Source organism: Lolium rigidum, chromosome 7, assembly GCF_022539505.1.
Source record: "Lolium rigidum isolate FL_2022 chromosome 7, APGP_CSIRO_Lrig_0.1, whole genome shotgun sequence".
NCBI lineage: Eukaryota > Viridiplantae > Streptophyta > Magnoliopsida > Poales > Poaceae > Lolium > Lolium rigidum.
Genome location: NC_061514.1, coordinates 152,743,644 through 152,758,726, shown reverse-complemented (window position 1 = coordinate 152,758,726; position 15,083 = coordinate 152,743,644). Strand labels below are relative to the sequence as shown.

The following is a 15,083-nucleotide window of genomic DNA, read 5'->3' as shown; positions in this document are numbered from 1 at the left end:
TGACAGCTGGCCCCATAAAACAGAGTTGATGTGGTGTCCACTATGTCATCTAGTGTGTTTTCAAACTTTTTTAAAAAATAAAATCCAAAAATTAAAACAATATTAAAGAATAATTTGTGTCAATTTTTTTAGATTCAATCAGTGTTTGATGAAATTTTCAAAAAAAATAGAAAATATATGAGAAAAAAATGAGAAAATACTCACGTGTATGTTCAAATATTCTATGTTGGCCCACTAAATTTTCGGCATGAAAGAATATTTTTTGTGACTTGGGTAAAAAAGATAAAAAAAAAGTGTCTTGTCTGTAATGAAAATATAGCGTCGCAATTTATCTTATTTTTACAAGGAACACAAATTTTTTCTTTCATAACGGAAACTTTTATGGGCCAACATAGGATGCCTGGATGTACACGCGAATATTTTTTTAGAATTTTTAAACATTTTAAAATATGTTATTTTATATTTTTTCTAATAGGTGCAAATGCACCTATGAGCCAAAAAGTCATGTCTGAAAAACTAGCATCAATAATTAGGTTCAAACGCTATGAAGGACCTTTAACTTCATCTTCTCTCTGATTTACTTCTCTAAATTATGTCATTATTTTTCAAATTATTCAGGTCATATTGTTTTAATTGCTAGAATATTTACATTGTTTTTTCTGAAAATTTCATCTAATGTTGACCGAATCTAAAAATGTGATACAAATTTCAGACGGCATATTAGATTCATTTCAAACTTTCCCAGAATTATTCTTTATTATTGTTTTAATTATTGGATTTTCTTTTTTTAAAAAAAGTTTGAAAACACAGTAGATGACATAATGGACGCCACATCATCTCTGTTTTATGGGGCCAGCTGTCAAATTTGAAGTTAATTAGCTTAATCTGACTCTGATATCAGATTTGGACCTCTGCACAACACATTACATCAAAAGGTGGTGATCTCTGCAACAAACATGTAAAGGTGATGTTTTGCGCAACAAAAACAGCAAATGGTGGTGGTTTGTGCAATTTCCTCTGGTTTGTGAGTTACCCTAGCTTAGACCTATACATACTTTTTTTCTAGTTAATACAGTCTGGTTATTTTCAGTAATGGATCCAGTATTAATGGTTTAGCTCGACCATTAATTGGCATTGATCTAGTGATTATTGGATCGTATAATCGAGATCACTACTAGTTCGTTAGTCACAGATTTTAATTAAGGTCATCACTACAGGTCGAATGCACACACAACTCTCAGATGTCTATTTCATCTCTCTCTTGCACGCGTGCGTGCGTCATTGTTCTATCATTCTGTTGCTTCGGCTAGTTTTAGCTATCTTGGCGGTTGTATGCACGGTCTCACGGGAGAGAAGATGTCTGCAACCCGGCCTCGCGTGAACCTGCACTAGGTAGGGATATGACGAGGTTTCTAGGGAGCGTCTTCACGTAACTACTTGCCTTCTTCTTCGACAACGACCTCGACTACATCAAGTTCATAATCCCGGAAGGAGCATTTGGATACATGTTCTACTTCCACGACTGTGGCTACATCACCGTTGTCACCATGGCCCACAACATCATCAATAAGAATGTTAATGACGTTGTCGCTCCATCTGCCACGTGCGCACTTATCACACTACTATCGATATATGTGTTTGCTTTGCACTTGCTAGATGAACATTTAAATTCCATATACTAGTATATATCTAGCAAAATGCTTACTTGCATATCTAATATGTTGCTCATGCTTATTTCTAATAGCTTCAATGTCGTGGTGTTTATATAGATTAAGTGTCCCGACAATTGCTAACAACTTATTGGTACCTTCGTGCAATTCCTCCTATAACAACATAGTTTCTACTCCCTCTGTCTCACAAGAGTAAAATACACGGTTAGTCCACGTACTTGTCAACGAGGTTCACTTTGGTCATCGTACTTCAAAAATACCAATTTACGGTCACGAAAGACGTTTCAAGGTTTGTCTACGGTCACTAGTCCTTCGTATGGCTATGTATTTGATAACGTGGCATTATGTTGACTAGTCTAAGCAGCGCATTTTTAAAAAAAAAAAAACCCTGAAGCAAAAACAACAACAGCCCACCCAGCAAAGAGGACTCGCCTGGACGCATCTTCTTCCTCAAGCGATGTGCACTCACGGGAGGCCGGCGCCAACGCTACTTTGCTGCCCGGCCAGGCTCGTCTCCGACCTGGACGAGGCCAAGGGGCCACGCCGCGCTCACGGGAGGCGGTCCAGTCCACCAGGGGAGAGGATGGGGCGCGTCGCTTCAAATCGGTCGTACATCCATGGAAGGCGCGTCGGGGAAGAAGCCGCCGTCGCTTTCAGCCAAAGAGCAGACCAAGGACAGAGGAAGCACCGGGAAGCTGTGCCGCCTCCAGGCCAGGGAGCAAGGTCATGCTTTGTTCCGGCCCGGCATCGTGTTCCGCTCCGACCGGCCGGCGTCAACGATGAAGTCGACGATGTCGTCTCCCCGTGCTAATCCCTCCTGCACGTCGAGGATATGATCCGCCTGCTGCGAGTACCGTCGCCGCCGCAACATCTCAACGTCGACGGACGGGATTCGACCGATGCTCGCTCAGGGTGAGACCGACCGCTATCGAGGTCATCACACCACGGTGCGTTCTGTTGCGGGAGCTACTCAGCCCCTGCCCAACACCCAGCAGGGCGCTCACCGCTCAGGCTGGCGCAAGCCATCTGAGAAAGGAGCTCGGGGATCACTGGGGGAATGGAGGAGCTCACAGGGCAAGGGATGTGGGAGATCTGGGTGGCGTTGCCGCGGCCCGGCCCGGATCGGTGGCAGGGAGGGAGGCGCGCCGGAGGCTGGGAACCTCGCTGTGCAGTTAATCTGGTGAGGAGCTGGAGGTTGAGGATGAAGCGTATGAGAAGAGAGGAGGCGGGAGTATGTCTAGTGTGTTCCACATAAAAATGAGGGCTTTTTTTGCAAAGAAGACATTGGTTAGACTAGTCAAACATAGTGCCACATCATCAAATACAGGGCCATACCGGTCAGTAGTGACCGTAGATAAACCTCCAAACGTCTTCCGTGATCGTAAAACGGTATTTCCAAAGTACGGTGTGCAAAGTGAACATCGCTGACAAGTTCGTGGACCAACCGTGTATTTAACTCGTCTCACAATATAAAATGTTTTTGCAAGTTAAAGTAGTTTCTTTTATACAAATAAGAAGACAGAGGATTGCATATTGTTTCCCCTTAGATAGAAAAGATAAAGATGTGCCAACTGCCAACTCTTCATATGAACCGCTTTGCACGAGCAGAAATTGAAAAAAAGGTTTGCTACTGTGTCCTTAATCTTTTTACCTCGTCATCATTTCGCTTTAGAGGCATCACGAGTACCCAACTCTAGAAGGTGCATGACCAAAAAAAATGTTACGGTATGTTCTTTTCAATACGGTCAATCTACCTCCACTTCAAACTCATCCAAAGAGTAGAGAACACATGTAGGTATGTGGATAGGAAGTTTAAGACTTAATTACTTAAATATGTTCATACAATCTGTATATAATAACGGAGTATATGTAAATTGTACACTAATTTTCAAAATTTATAAATTAATTGAAAAACCGGATGATTTTCCTGCGACCAGACGATGATTCTGGAAACAGAAACCGTCGACCCACTCCCGCGAACGAAATTAGAATCCCTTCAAGCCCACCCACGCACGGTGAATGCGGTGGGTCGTTTCACTGTACTGCCGACTTGCCATTTCTCCGCGAGCCCACGAAGCACGCAAAGAAGCTTCGAGAAGCCCTCTCGTGTTCTCCTTTCTTTGTTTGTGGGGAAAAGAAGCGGACGACGGCGATGGTGGTGGCGGACGGGCTCCAAGGCGACGCTGTCGCCGACGATATCTTTGCCAGCGACGGCGACCTCCAGGCCTTCTTTCAGCAGGCGGTACGTGTCTCCTTCAATTTGGTGGGGAATTTAATTTGGGGTTCTTGGTGCACCGATTTGGCAATAAAAGGCTGGTTCTTGCAGGAGCTGGAGGTGCCGGCTGGCGGAGGCGGGGCCGGCCTGGAGGAGCTGGAGTGGCTGTTAAACGAGGACGCGTTCCCGGCGGTTGAGACGATGGAGCCGAAGCAGGCGGTGACGGGGCGTCGGACGACGGCGGCTGAGCCGGGGCAGCGGCGGTGCCAGCACTGCGGGACGACGGAGACACCACAGTGGCGCCAGGGACCGGAGGGCCGTGGCACGCTCTGTAACGCGTGCGGCGTCCGGTACAGGACCGGCAGGCTGCTGCCGGAGTACCGGCCCGTCAACAGCCCCACCTTCTCCCCACAAGTGCACTCCAACAGACACCACCGCGTCGTGGAGATGCACCACCGCCGGGGTTCGTCAGCCAGAGACATGAATGCCGTGGGTGTGGGTTCTTTTACCTTGCCGACTTGCCAATTCCCCAGAGGCTCGCGAAGCAGAAGAGGAGTTGTCAACAAAAAAAGGAGCCGCATTCACCCGGACAGCAGGGGTTCCTGGTACGGAAATGGGGGTAAAGTTTGGTTCCTGCAGGGGCTGGAGGTGACGGCTGGGGCAGGCGGCGAGGGGGCGGCGGCGGAGGAGGAGCTCGATTGGCTGTCGAACAAGGACGCGTTACCGGCCAAGGAGACGACAGAGCGGAAGCCGCCGGTGGTGAGGCCTCAGACCATGGCGGCGGTGTACCGGCGGCGACGGGCACTAGCGTCGAGCCCCTCGCCCACATGGCCTTCTGCGGGGGGTGTACCAGGGCAGAGACGGTGCCGGCACTGTTCGACGACGGAGACGCCGCAATGGCGCCAGGGACCGGAGGGCCGCGGCACGCTGTGCAACGCGTGCGGCGTGAGCTACGGGAAGGGCCACCTAGTGCCGCAGTACCGGCCGCTGAGCAGCCCCACCTTCTCCCCGGAGCTGCACTCCAATATACACCGCCGCGTCATCCAGATGCCACTGCCGGTGCCGGTCAACATCGATTCGATTACACAGTGATCATCGGTGTTCTTTTGGAGACTTATGCTTTTTTGGCGCTCTTCATGTGGGTTTAACCTCGTGCTCCATCTTCGTTAGTACCGCTGTTTAGGAAACAATTTCTAGTGGTAATTAGACAATGCTAGCTAGTGTACCGTTTCTTCATGGTAGCAACATGAATATGCACAATCGAATGCTTCAGATTTCAGAATGTGCGGTGCAAATAACTCTACGAGTACATGAAATGTACTATGCAGTTGATACTTTTTCCTTGCCGCAGAAGTCCAGTCAAGGAATCGACGGTGTGTGACAAATCCAATCTGTAATTTCCTTACCCTCTTTGGCATTTGTGGAACACAGGAGATTTACTGCCCAGGTCACACACACCAAGTTATCTATATTGATCTCTACATTCCCAGCTGCGAAGCTGGCATGTGAGTTGTCTGAGTCAGGCCAACAAAGCAGTGAAGAAACCAACAAAGCAAAACAAATTTAAGCTTGCACCATGAAAGCTAAACGATGCCCAAAAACTAAAGTGCTAAGCCGCATATAGTCCATTTGCAACGACTGACCATTCATAGAAGCACGGTGTATCACATTCAACTGAATACAGACAGAGTTAAGAAATGAACTGATACACCAAACCACTCGATGGAACACGAGACTACAGCTAACTGACTACACGGACTGGTTATAGAGCGGAGAAGGCTACTGTCAGAACTTAGAAACCGTCGCCACGCTCCTCAGAAACCGCTCCACCTGAGGTGTATATAGTTTGTTCAAGCCATCAACGTCATAAAGTGATTAAGCACGTGAAAGAAAATAGCGGGTGAACGGATCATACTTGCGAGAGTGACAGCTATGTTTGCCTGGCGATCCGCCTCAGAATTCCATTCCTTGCAAGCAACAGAAAATGTACACTGTTAATCAAAATACAATATACTGCTGCCTCAGGCTTTGCTCAACTAAGCAGATACCACAGATGTACAGGAAGTATTAAAACATATCAAGTTGCGTTGTAAAGACAGGGAAATATTATGCGATATATCTGACTTGCAACTCTGCACTTCTAGTGGTGGGTCAATGGATAATAAGTGCCCACAACTTAACAATAAGTGGTAACCTTCCTTGCTTAAAAAAACAAACACCCCATTGGCAACAATTTAGAGAAATAACACATTGCATCATGGTGAGTATTTGATTATCGGCATCAAGACTTCATCAATGAGTTTGTGAGGATCCTCCATCCAAACCTTGCATTTCTCAAAGTGGCATCATACAGAAATTTCTTTGCCCCATGATTCTGGGAGAAATTTTACTTTATTGTTGGTGTGTTATACGTGTTCGTAGTGTTATTCGACGTGATCAATGTTGGTCCTCTTGTCCATCTCGATGCAGCCATAATTTTAAAGACTTTCTGGCAAACTCCTGGCTTTGAAGTTTGGGCATTCCTCTCAACACCCCAGAGATCATATCCATTCTTGGTCAATCCCAGACCATTTCAAGTAATTGCATTCAGATCATTGGGCCAAGTATCTTATCTCTGATGTAGCAAATCCACTAGTGTTCTAAGTGGTCATTGTCTGAGATGAAAAACCTACGTGTGGTTTTGTGCATCATTACCCTCCTAACAGGGTGATGCATGCCAGCATGTCAAGATGCAGGTGTTACATCATAACAATTGTAGAACTTCTGTTGTACAGTTGAGAAAAAAAAGGACGGACAAACAAAGACTCCAGAAAAATGTAGCCTCACTATGTACGGCTATACATAAATTTATCAAACTAGCACACTGGAATTATTAAGCCAACAATTCAACGGAGAAGATAGAATGTACAATACCCGCCGCACATGGTTGACTTCAAAAGAAATGAAGTTTTCTTGGAGTTTTTTCACTTCTTTGCAGAGTTCCATCATGTTCTCTTTCTTTGCTTGCCATGTACCTTTGACCTGTTTACGCAATATAAGAAGGCTGTAGAAAGAAAAAGATCTTCTCCAGTCTTATCGTCCTTTGCCTCATGATTCCGGTAGAAATTTTAAAGTTTTCTTGTAAAATGACATTAGACCAAATTATCCTACTTTCAATAGTTGGACAATGAAGCTGTCAAAGAAAATGCACAATGATTTCAGGAACACTATCTTTAGGGTGTTCCCGTGCTCATAGATTTCAGAATATATGATGTGGTACAAAACAAGAAAATGCTTAGTGAGTTTTTCTATTAATGCTTCCCTATATAGCGTTAATTATAGGAGAATCATTCCTAATTGCTTGTTTAAGATCACTCCCACTCTTCCTTTTCTTTCAAGTCTTTTTTTTGTTTCAGTTAGCACCATGACTTGTGACTTAGATAAGAATTTAAGTGCAGAGCTACTACCAGACAACCATAAAATGGAGGTAACTTGATCACTCAGAAAGAAAAAGCTTATAAGCATGTACCTGATAACAGACTAATTGCGAGTCACCATATACTTTGATTCTCTTGAATCCAAGTCTGTTGGCATATTTCAGTCCTAAGATAAGGCCCCGGTACTCAGCAACATTATTGGTAGCAACACCAAGACCCTCACGAAGTCGAGATATCTTCAAGGATATGTCAGGACATAATGTCAAGGGATAGACGATGGACCAACTGGAAATGATAAAAACTCTGAAGGCCATTAAATCAAATACTATACCACTCTCCCATCTTCAGTCATAAGTACAGCTCCAGCACCTGATTTTCCTGGATTTCCTTTTGAAGCGCCATCAAAGTGAACAACACATACCATCTGACAGCAAGAAACGTAGAAAGCTTGGTATGAACTTCAACATGAAAAATATAACATGTACTGATGGCCAACTGAGGCAAGTTTTATGGGCTAATAATCTTAATTGAATAGCCTATAAAAGATTAATACAACAGCCTTGATAATGCAAATTATAGCAGGCAAGCACACTTGAGAAGTACTTTAAAATTTAATGGCCTTAAGTGGATAGATTATAAATAATACATTTCCATAGAGGATTGTTCAAAGTACTTTTTTTTTCTTGGTTGGAAATTGAGTTAGTGCCACTGTGCCAGAACAGCTTTGTGGTTGGGAACCTATTTTATTGATTCGTGGCAAAACGAAATAGTGATTATGAGCTATGTTTCCAGCATCTTGATTCAAGTCATACAATCCTATATTCTAAGACCTATTGATTGGACTAATCTAATCCTAGGAACCACAAGAAAAGTTGTAGGATCACGATAACAACTTTCATACCCAAACTTACCGATTTAGTTAAACAAGTACCTTGCATAGCCTTAAAAAATTTATCTATTGACACTTTTACGGATCATTTTATCTTTTCATGACTGTTATATGTATAAATAACAGAATGACCTTCTCCATGCACTATCCTTTTCGAAAATGTAAGTTCTGAAGTATAATTTCAAGGACCGTGATTCCAACAACATTGATTACGAATAGTCACCAAAGCAACTTGGATATTTGAAATTAAGTATGCTTAACTATTTCATATTGGACATAATCACCTAATATAGAAATTATGTAACTGCAAGATTACTTCCTACAGCATCTCAAATAGATTAAAAAACCAAGGAGCAAGTATTGTAGTAGAGGTGGAAAAGCAATAAGCCCAAACATTACATATTGTTTTGAGACAGGTTGTGCGTCAAAAGCTCCACTGTGGTTGGTGTTATTTGGAGAGGAATGGCTGGAGGGCCTTGGTTTGGCATCCTGCAACATAACACCATCATCATACAAAAAAAATACCAATACTTCAGTACTACACAAGTGACTTCAAATGATATTTGACAACGGAAAATACATGCTAGAAATGTATATTTCACTTGGTCATGTATATTCTTAGTGTGTCATATTGCATACCAGCCTGCTAAATGCTTGTTCTTGGCCCAAGTAACCTTGGGCTTGACTAGATCCAGCAGCACTCTGTAATAACACAATATGATGTAACTGGTGCTTTTATAGTGCTTGGCCACTTGCAAATAGGAGAACTTACATAGTTCAGATCCACAGGTTGTGTCCCAGGCTGATATCTTATATCATTACGGATACCAGGTTGATAACTTGTATCACTACAGATTCCGGACAGATTTGGGGCTAGCTGGTTTGAACTAGGACCAGTTATCTCCTACAAAGAAAAGATATATGATAATTCAATACCTCGAAGATCTCAACAGTACAAGGTCGAAAGGAATAAAATATTCCGTCAGGCTTTGACCTCATACCACATAGTAACTAATGTCAGATTAAAATGTGTCATCTGGTTACGGAAAAACAAACTCAAGTGCAAACTTTTAGCACTTTACCTGGAAAGTGCACGGTACAAGGGTGCCCAATAAATCTTCCCTAAAATCAGTTGCATTGATTGTATATGAAGCATTAATCAGTCCACGTGAAGAGAGGTATTCCGCCTTTTCTTTGCTCCAGCGGTAACCCTTGTAGGCACTTGCAGCAGGACCAGATACCTTTCCAAAACAAAACCAACAATATAAGAAGATAATGTCTTTGCTCATATCAATATCCGAGTTGGTGGTGAACTGGTGATGGTTCGTCTCCCATCCCACCTTGTTTTAGAGGTTTCAAAATATGTAACAATTTTATAGTTTTTCTATCTACAAGTTGCAATTTATTCTTAAATCTAAACATGAAAAAAAAAGGAAAGCAACCAATATAGAATTGTATAGTAGTTGCAAGAGTATTATAGGAATACAGGCTGCTAACTACACTATTCCCCAACTCAAAACATATACTCTGGTTAACTGTATATAATTAACAAAATATTCATCTGAATAACAAGGAGTTAAAGGTAAAAAAACTGTAGTAGTTCAACTGAAATTATGTTGTTGTCATGATTTGGTTATACTATGAAAAGGTAAAAAGCTTCTTAAAAACAATACAAGAGCGCATCAGTAGAAATAGAAATCGAACATCATAGTTAATTGGTATTATAATATTCAACTCCAACATGAATATTTACCGAACTAAATTAACTCCAAGTACATATCAAGAAATATCTTATAACCTTAAACTGGTTAACCAGCAGTCCAGCACTAGAAAGAATTGCAATGAACCATGTTAGTAGTTACATAGACATGGAACAGCAAACAGCAACAGAATCTAAAAGGGAAGCTATGTTGAGATGTTTTATCTCCCCTTAGCCAAGTAAGGAACATGCCAAGGCAAGATGACAAAAGAAACAATGTTTAGTACAAATTCCTACATAAGCAACCACACTGAGTTATGTTAGGGACTTGACTGAGGAGGCAAGGACAAGTGAACCATTGCTAAAATAACTTCATGTTTAATTAGCAATAGTAGGGTAGATACATCATTTCGTAATCCTGACTTCTGGTAGTGGCATAACAAAAATTTACACATTAGCACAGTGGAAAAATGCAATTAACTTAACGGTCAAATCTTCATATAAAAAATCACATACCGAAGAGCAAATCTGTGCTTGGCAATCATTTAAAGTTTTGTAGACACCAACCATGTCCCCTTTCTTGACAACATAATAGTCGCTACCTTCTTCCATACGACTGCTACAAGATGAGAGCAAAAGAAAGCAATCCTTTAGGTCACAGAATGTTAGCATACAGAAATCTAACTGTACAAGATACATTGCATAAGCAAGGAGATTTTGCAGTTGTTGTTTACCATACTCAATCAACACCTTCAAATCAAGGAATTTAGCTTTAGTCCCTAAAATAGTAAAATGTGAACACCACAGTCCCTATGTTTCAAAATTCTGAACAAAGGGTGATTTCTAGTTTCTATACATACCCTACAGAAGCACCTAAAATGACCAACTTATGCAGAAAAACTGAAATCCTTTAATAATTAAAGAATGAATTGCAGAACCGCTCATGGAAAAGGTGTTCTAACTTTCACCAGACCATGGCAATGCTACTCCAAACCTTCAATTCTACGCTCACGGTCCAAAAAGTATGGGAGGGAGCGACTTCATGGGGGACATTGGGGCTCAGTCAAAGCCCCCCAAATCGTCTTGGAAATTAATGGCCAGTAGTAGGCCCCCAAATCGTTCAGCGTAATAGCTACTGAAATAGGGCGGATGCAGCACCGGCACCTTGGGGAAACCCTAGTTGGGTTAAACCGCGATAGATCTTTATCCAGAAAGGTCCAGTTGGACTGATTGTTAACAGCAAAGAGAAGACCAGAGAAAATCGAAAAGCAATGCAGTTGCAATCTAGAGCATCCTTACCAGCAAAAGGGGCCTTCAAGGCGGAAGGGCGCCTCGGCGGAAAGGGGAGTTTTGGCCGTTTGGGACGGGAGACGGCTGACTGAGGTGGAGTACAGGCGTACAGCCCGTCCCCAAAAACGTTTTAAGGACCGGAGAGAGAAGGTTCGGAGATTTTGAAATTCTTCCTCTACAGTATATCTATCTATCTATCTATTACATAATTAAAACAACAAACATTGAGCGGCTAAGATTTTGCAAAACTTAACGTGTGGCTAAGATTTGTTAGATATGTTATTTGATCATATATGGTAGGCCAACGGACGTAGTTTCTCATGTGGATATGTGCTGCCGTATTGTAACAAGAATCAAATCTATCTAGACTCATCAGATTTTAAAATGGATTCGTTTCATGGACAATCCACATCTTGACCCTTCACTAAGGCCGCTGCCTTACCGCGAGGATTTGCAGTCTCTCTCCGGGTTTTTTTTTGTCGGCAGTTAATATACATCTTGATCCTTTCCCTACGCACAGCTGGTATAGAGCTAATGGCGGGGAAGAATTCGACGATCACAGCATCCCGGATGTACTCGGCCTTGCGTTCTGCACGTCTCGAAGTACTTCGGCTTATACGAATCTTACAGTGGAGGTCCAGATCGACGACGAGACAACTCTGGTGAACTCGGCGGGAATTTTCGGTGGCGCATGTGCCCTAGAACGACGAAAATCAACGTCCTACGGTGAACAGGCCGCCGTCCGCAACGAACTCCAGTGGCCTGGCCTAGCAACGAAAAAAGTAGCTTCATGCCGTTCTGGCCAACATAAACAGAGTGCTCGCCTTGCTAGAATTTTTCCTCGGAAAGCATGGAGCTGTCGATTCAAGTTCCTAAATTCCAGGAATTGCTTCATCTAAGTGGCCTTGGCGAACTACCATCAAGATCTGCTGATGTTGAAGTTGGATCAAGATAGAATCAGCGGTTGTGGCATGATGGCTAGATCAACGCCCAACAGCTGTAATGGCGGCCGATGGCGCGCTGTGAGAGATTCCTATGGCGCATATGCGCTAATGGGCGAGAGAAATCATCCCCGTACATGGGATGGGTTGTCTGCTGTCCGCGAAGAACTTCACCATCCTGAGAGGAAAAGGAGCTTTGGTTCCGTTTTGGCGGCGTCGGTGCATGGCTCCCCAGAATTTTTCGTCCCAGAGCATGGATCTTAAATTCAACGAATTTGTCAACTTGCAAGTCCATGGATAACATGATGGCATTCTGCTTGGTCGCTCATCTCTTTTTAGTATAACCTTCCACATTGATGACAATGGACAGTACTCAGAAGATCTGCTGCAGGATTATCTCCCGCCTCATGGAAGAACCTGACGTATCGGCAGTTGGAGGTCACCAGTCACAAACTCAAGCTTCCTGATAACGGCATATGCGTACCGTCCGGTGCGCTGCCATGGGAACGCCTCAAACAGGTCGCTGTCAACCAAGAAAATGTATCTAGCGGTGCCGGTGCGCCGTCCGCAAGCAATGACGGCCGACGACTACAACCAAATGGATTTACTCCAGCGCCTCAGCTGCAATCACGACCTGGAACAGCTAGCGCAACGAGAAGTAAGCCATGGTCGTGAACTTAGCCAACTTCATAGTGTGTATAATAGCTCTCAGATTACTTGTAATGTACAAAATAAGACAATACTCCCTCCATTTTAAAAAAACCTTTCCAATTTTATTTAGATAATTTAGATATATTTTAGCTATAGATTTATTGTATCTAGAAAAAATTGCGAATTTTTTTTTAGAAACAGAAGGAGTACTAATTATGTTATGCATCACGGTCTGTTGAAATGAGCAATTCACTGAGTGAATACAGGCCGGTCAATGAGATATCCCGGACGCCGCAGAAGTCCCGGAGGACGAAGAGAAAAGTGTCAAAGAAAGACTTGCATCGTCCTCAACTAATGTATATGATAGACCACTAAGTGCTTTGATTGAAAGAAAATAATGATAGCAGCAGATCATGGTATGTGTTTATAATCGGTTCCGTATTTGTTCTCTTACAGATGTGAACCAAACCATATAATCGCGGATGCAAGGGGAAACAGTCGGCACTTATCAATATCAAATACCACATATATTCTTGCTATAAGCTAAAATCAAGTACACAAAAATAATAATAAACTGAATTATGTCATAGTAAATCGTCCCCGCAACTAACAATAAATAAATCAATATAACTCTTACGATATAGAATTGAAAAATCTGATCAAATTTAGTAAGGGGTGTAATGTCATTCCATATCGTTCGCACAAAAAGTGTTAGAGACAAAGCACCAAATTGATATGAAAGTTTATGATTTGGGCTGGCCAATAGGGATACCAATCCATCAATCCTCCGTCGTAACACAAAAAATTATTATAAACAACATAATATACTTTACCGGAAGTTTTCTAAAAAATATATAATTATATTTCCTAATATGTACACTTCCGCTATAATTATGTTACATATTCAGTTATATATTAGTATGCTTTAATAAGATTATTATCATTTGGCTTCAGAGTCAAATGTCAGGGTTAAAAGTGCAAAATGTGATTACACTTAAATCTAGCCGCGCAAATGCGCGGGCCAACCAGCTAGTTCTCTCTAAAACAACCTTCATAAATTTTATGTTCTACATATACATATTGATCAATGAAATCTAGAATCGAAACATATACTCCCTCTGATCTATATTAACTGTCACTAGTATGGATGTATCGATCAGAGGGAGTAAGATAATTCAAACTTTTGAAACACATAAACATATATATAGTTCTAAATCATTTAAAGTACATAATTTTGAAAGTTCACATACAAATAAATAATATAGTGATCACATAACACAAATGTTAATAATACTAGTTGAATCTCCGTGTGTTGCTACGGGTTCTCTTATTTCTCGCAATATGTTAATCCAATAGATGTAAAAAAAATTATATCAAAAAGACAACTACAAGATATTTTAAAACCTAATAAGATTCTAGCAGGTCTGGAGTGTATTTCAACAACCATTATAATTGACATCATTAAATATAAAATAATCACTCGACTAATAATTCTACTCCTCGATGCTCCTTAAATATTATTGTACAATATTGGATAAGAAATTATATTAAAAATACTCTTGATGCTCCTTAGATACCTTCAAATTAAAGGGGCAACCGTTAAAACACATATAATGCGACAATGATTGGATATGTGAATATCTTCACAAATTTGCTGGAATAGATTTTGTAGTCTATCACAAGCTATCAAACAACGTTGCCAGCGATCGGTATTTGGCTTTACTCTCCATTTGTGACAGTTCGGCGCCTCGTGCGAATAATCTGTTTACTATTAGTGTGTAACCAATGGAGATAGAAACCTGCATCGTTTCACCGCACTCGCTTTTATTTTCCCGATTCTGCGGCTCGGGTTTCTTTCGTTGATCGCTAAAAATGGGGTGCATAAAAATCTTACTCTTGGAATATGAGAGAAAATAGATAGGAAAAATCATCAAAAAGAAAGAAACGGAAAATGCACTAATTAAGCAATTGCAATTCTTCATTCTTTTTCATCTAGGTCTTCTCCATGGATGCATGTCACATATTGGGAATTTCATCAATCACCTAGGAAGCACAAAACAGCCAAAGAAAATGAAAGATGAGTGGGCGAGAAATAGCGCTAGAATAACACACATAGTAGAAAGAGAAAGACAATTCTATGGCCGACCTTTGGAAGGAGGTGCTTGTGGCTCCATGGAGGTCGAGGATGAAGGTGTGAGCCATAAGCTGAACGGGTCGGACACAGAGGGACGACTCCGGACAGGGCTGTCTACAATGGCGCTGGTTCATTCGGTTTTGGTCCTGTTGATGTAGCATGTGGGTTACACCCTCAA

The 15,083-nt window shown here is 42.0% G+C and overlaps 2 protein-coding genes across 3 annotated transcripts; one reads left to right on the top strand and one right to left on the bottom strand.

Moving 5' to 3' along the window:
* Positions 1-3,822: 3,822 nt before the first annotated feature.
* Positions 3,823-4,977, top strand: LOC124672160 (suppressor of ferric uptake 1-like). The gene is made up of 3 exons (XM_047208434.1): positions 3,823-3,912; positions 3,997-4,374; positions 4,525-4,977. Exons 1-3 carry the CDS (start codon positions 3,823-3,825, stop codon positions 4,975-4,977), a joined length of 921 nt encoding a protein of 306 aa, XP_047064390.1.
* Positions 4,978-5,487: 510 nt separating this feature from the next.
* On the bottom strand, positions 5,488-11,290 carry LOC124674897. 2 transcript variants are annotated; one of them, XM_047210950.1, is made up of 11 exons: positions 11,189-11,290; positions 10,406-10,508; positions 9,273-9,431; positions 8,963-9,094; positions 8,830-8,892; positions 8,590-8,679; positions 7,633-7,725; positions 7,394-7,537; positions 6,799-6,906; positions 5,801-5,852; positions 5,488-5,715 (listed from the first exon to the last, which is right to left on the bottom strand). In XM_047210950.1, exons 2-11 carry the CDS (start codon positions 10,499-10,501, stop codon positions 5,678-5,680), a joined length of 975 nt encoding a protein of 324 aa, XP_047066906.1. In that variant the 5' UTR covers positions 10,502-10,508; positions 11,189-11,290; the 3' UTR covers positions 5,488-5,677. The 2 variants fall into 2 exon arrangements, with proteins under 2 accessions (XP_047066906.1, XP_047066907.1); XM_047210951.1 differs by having other exon boundaries at positions 10,406-10,505; positions 11,189-11,262.
* Between the last annotated feature and the right edge of the window lie 3,793 nt (positions 11,291-15,083).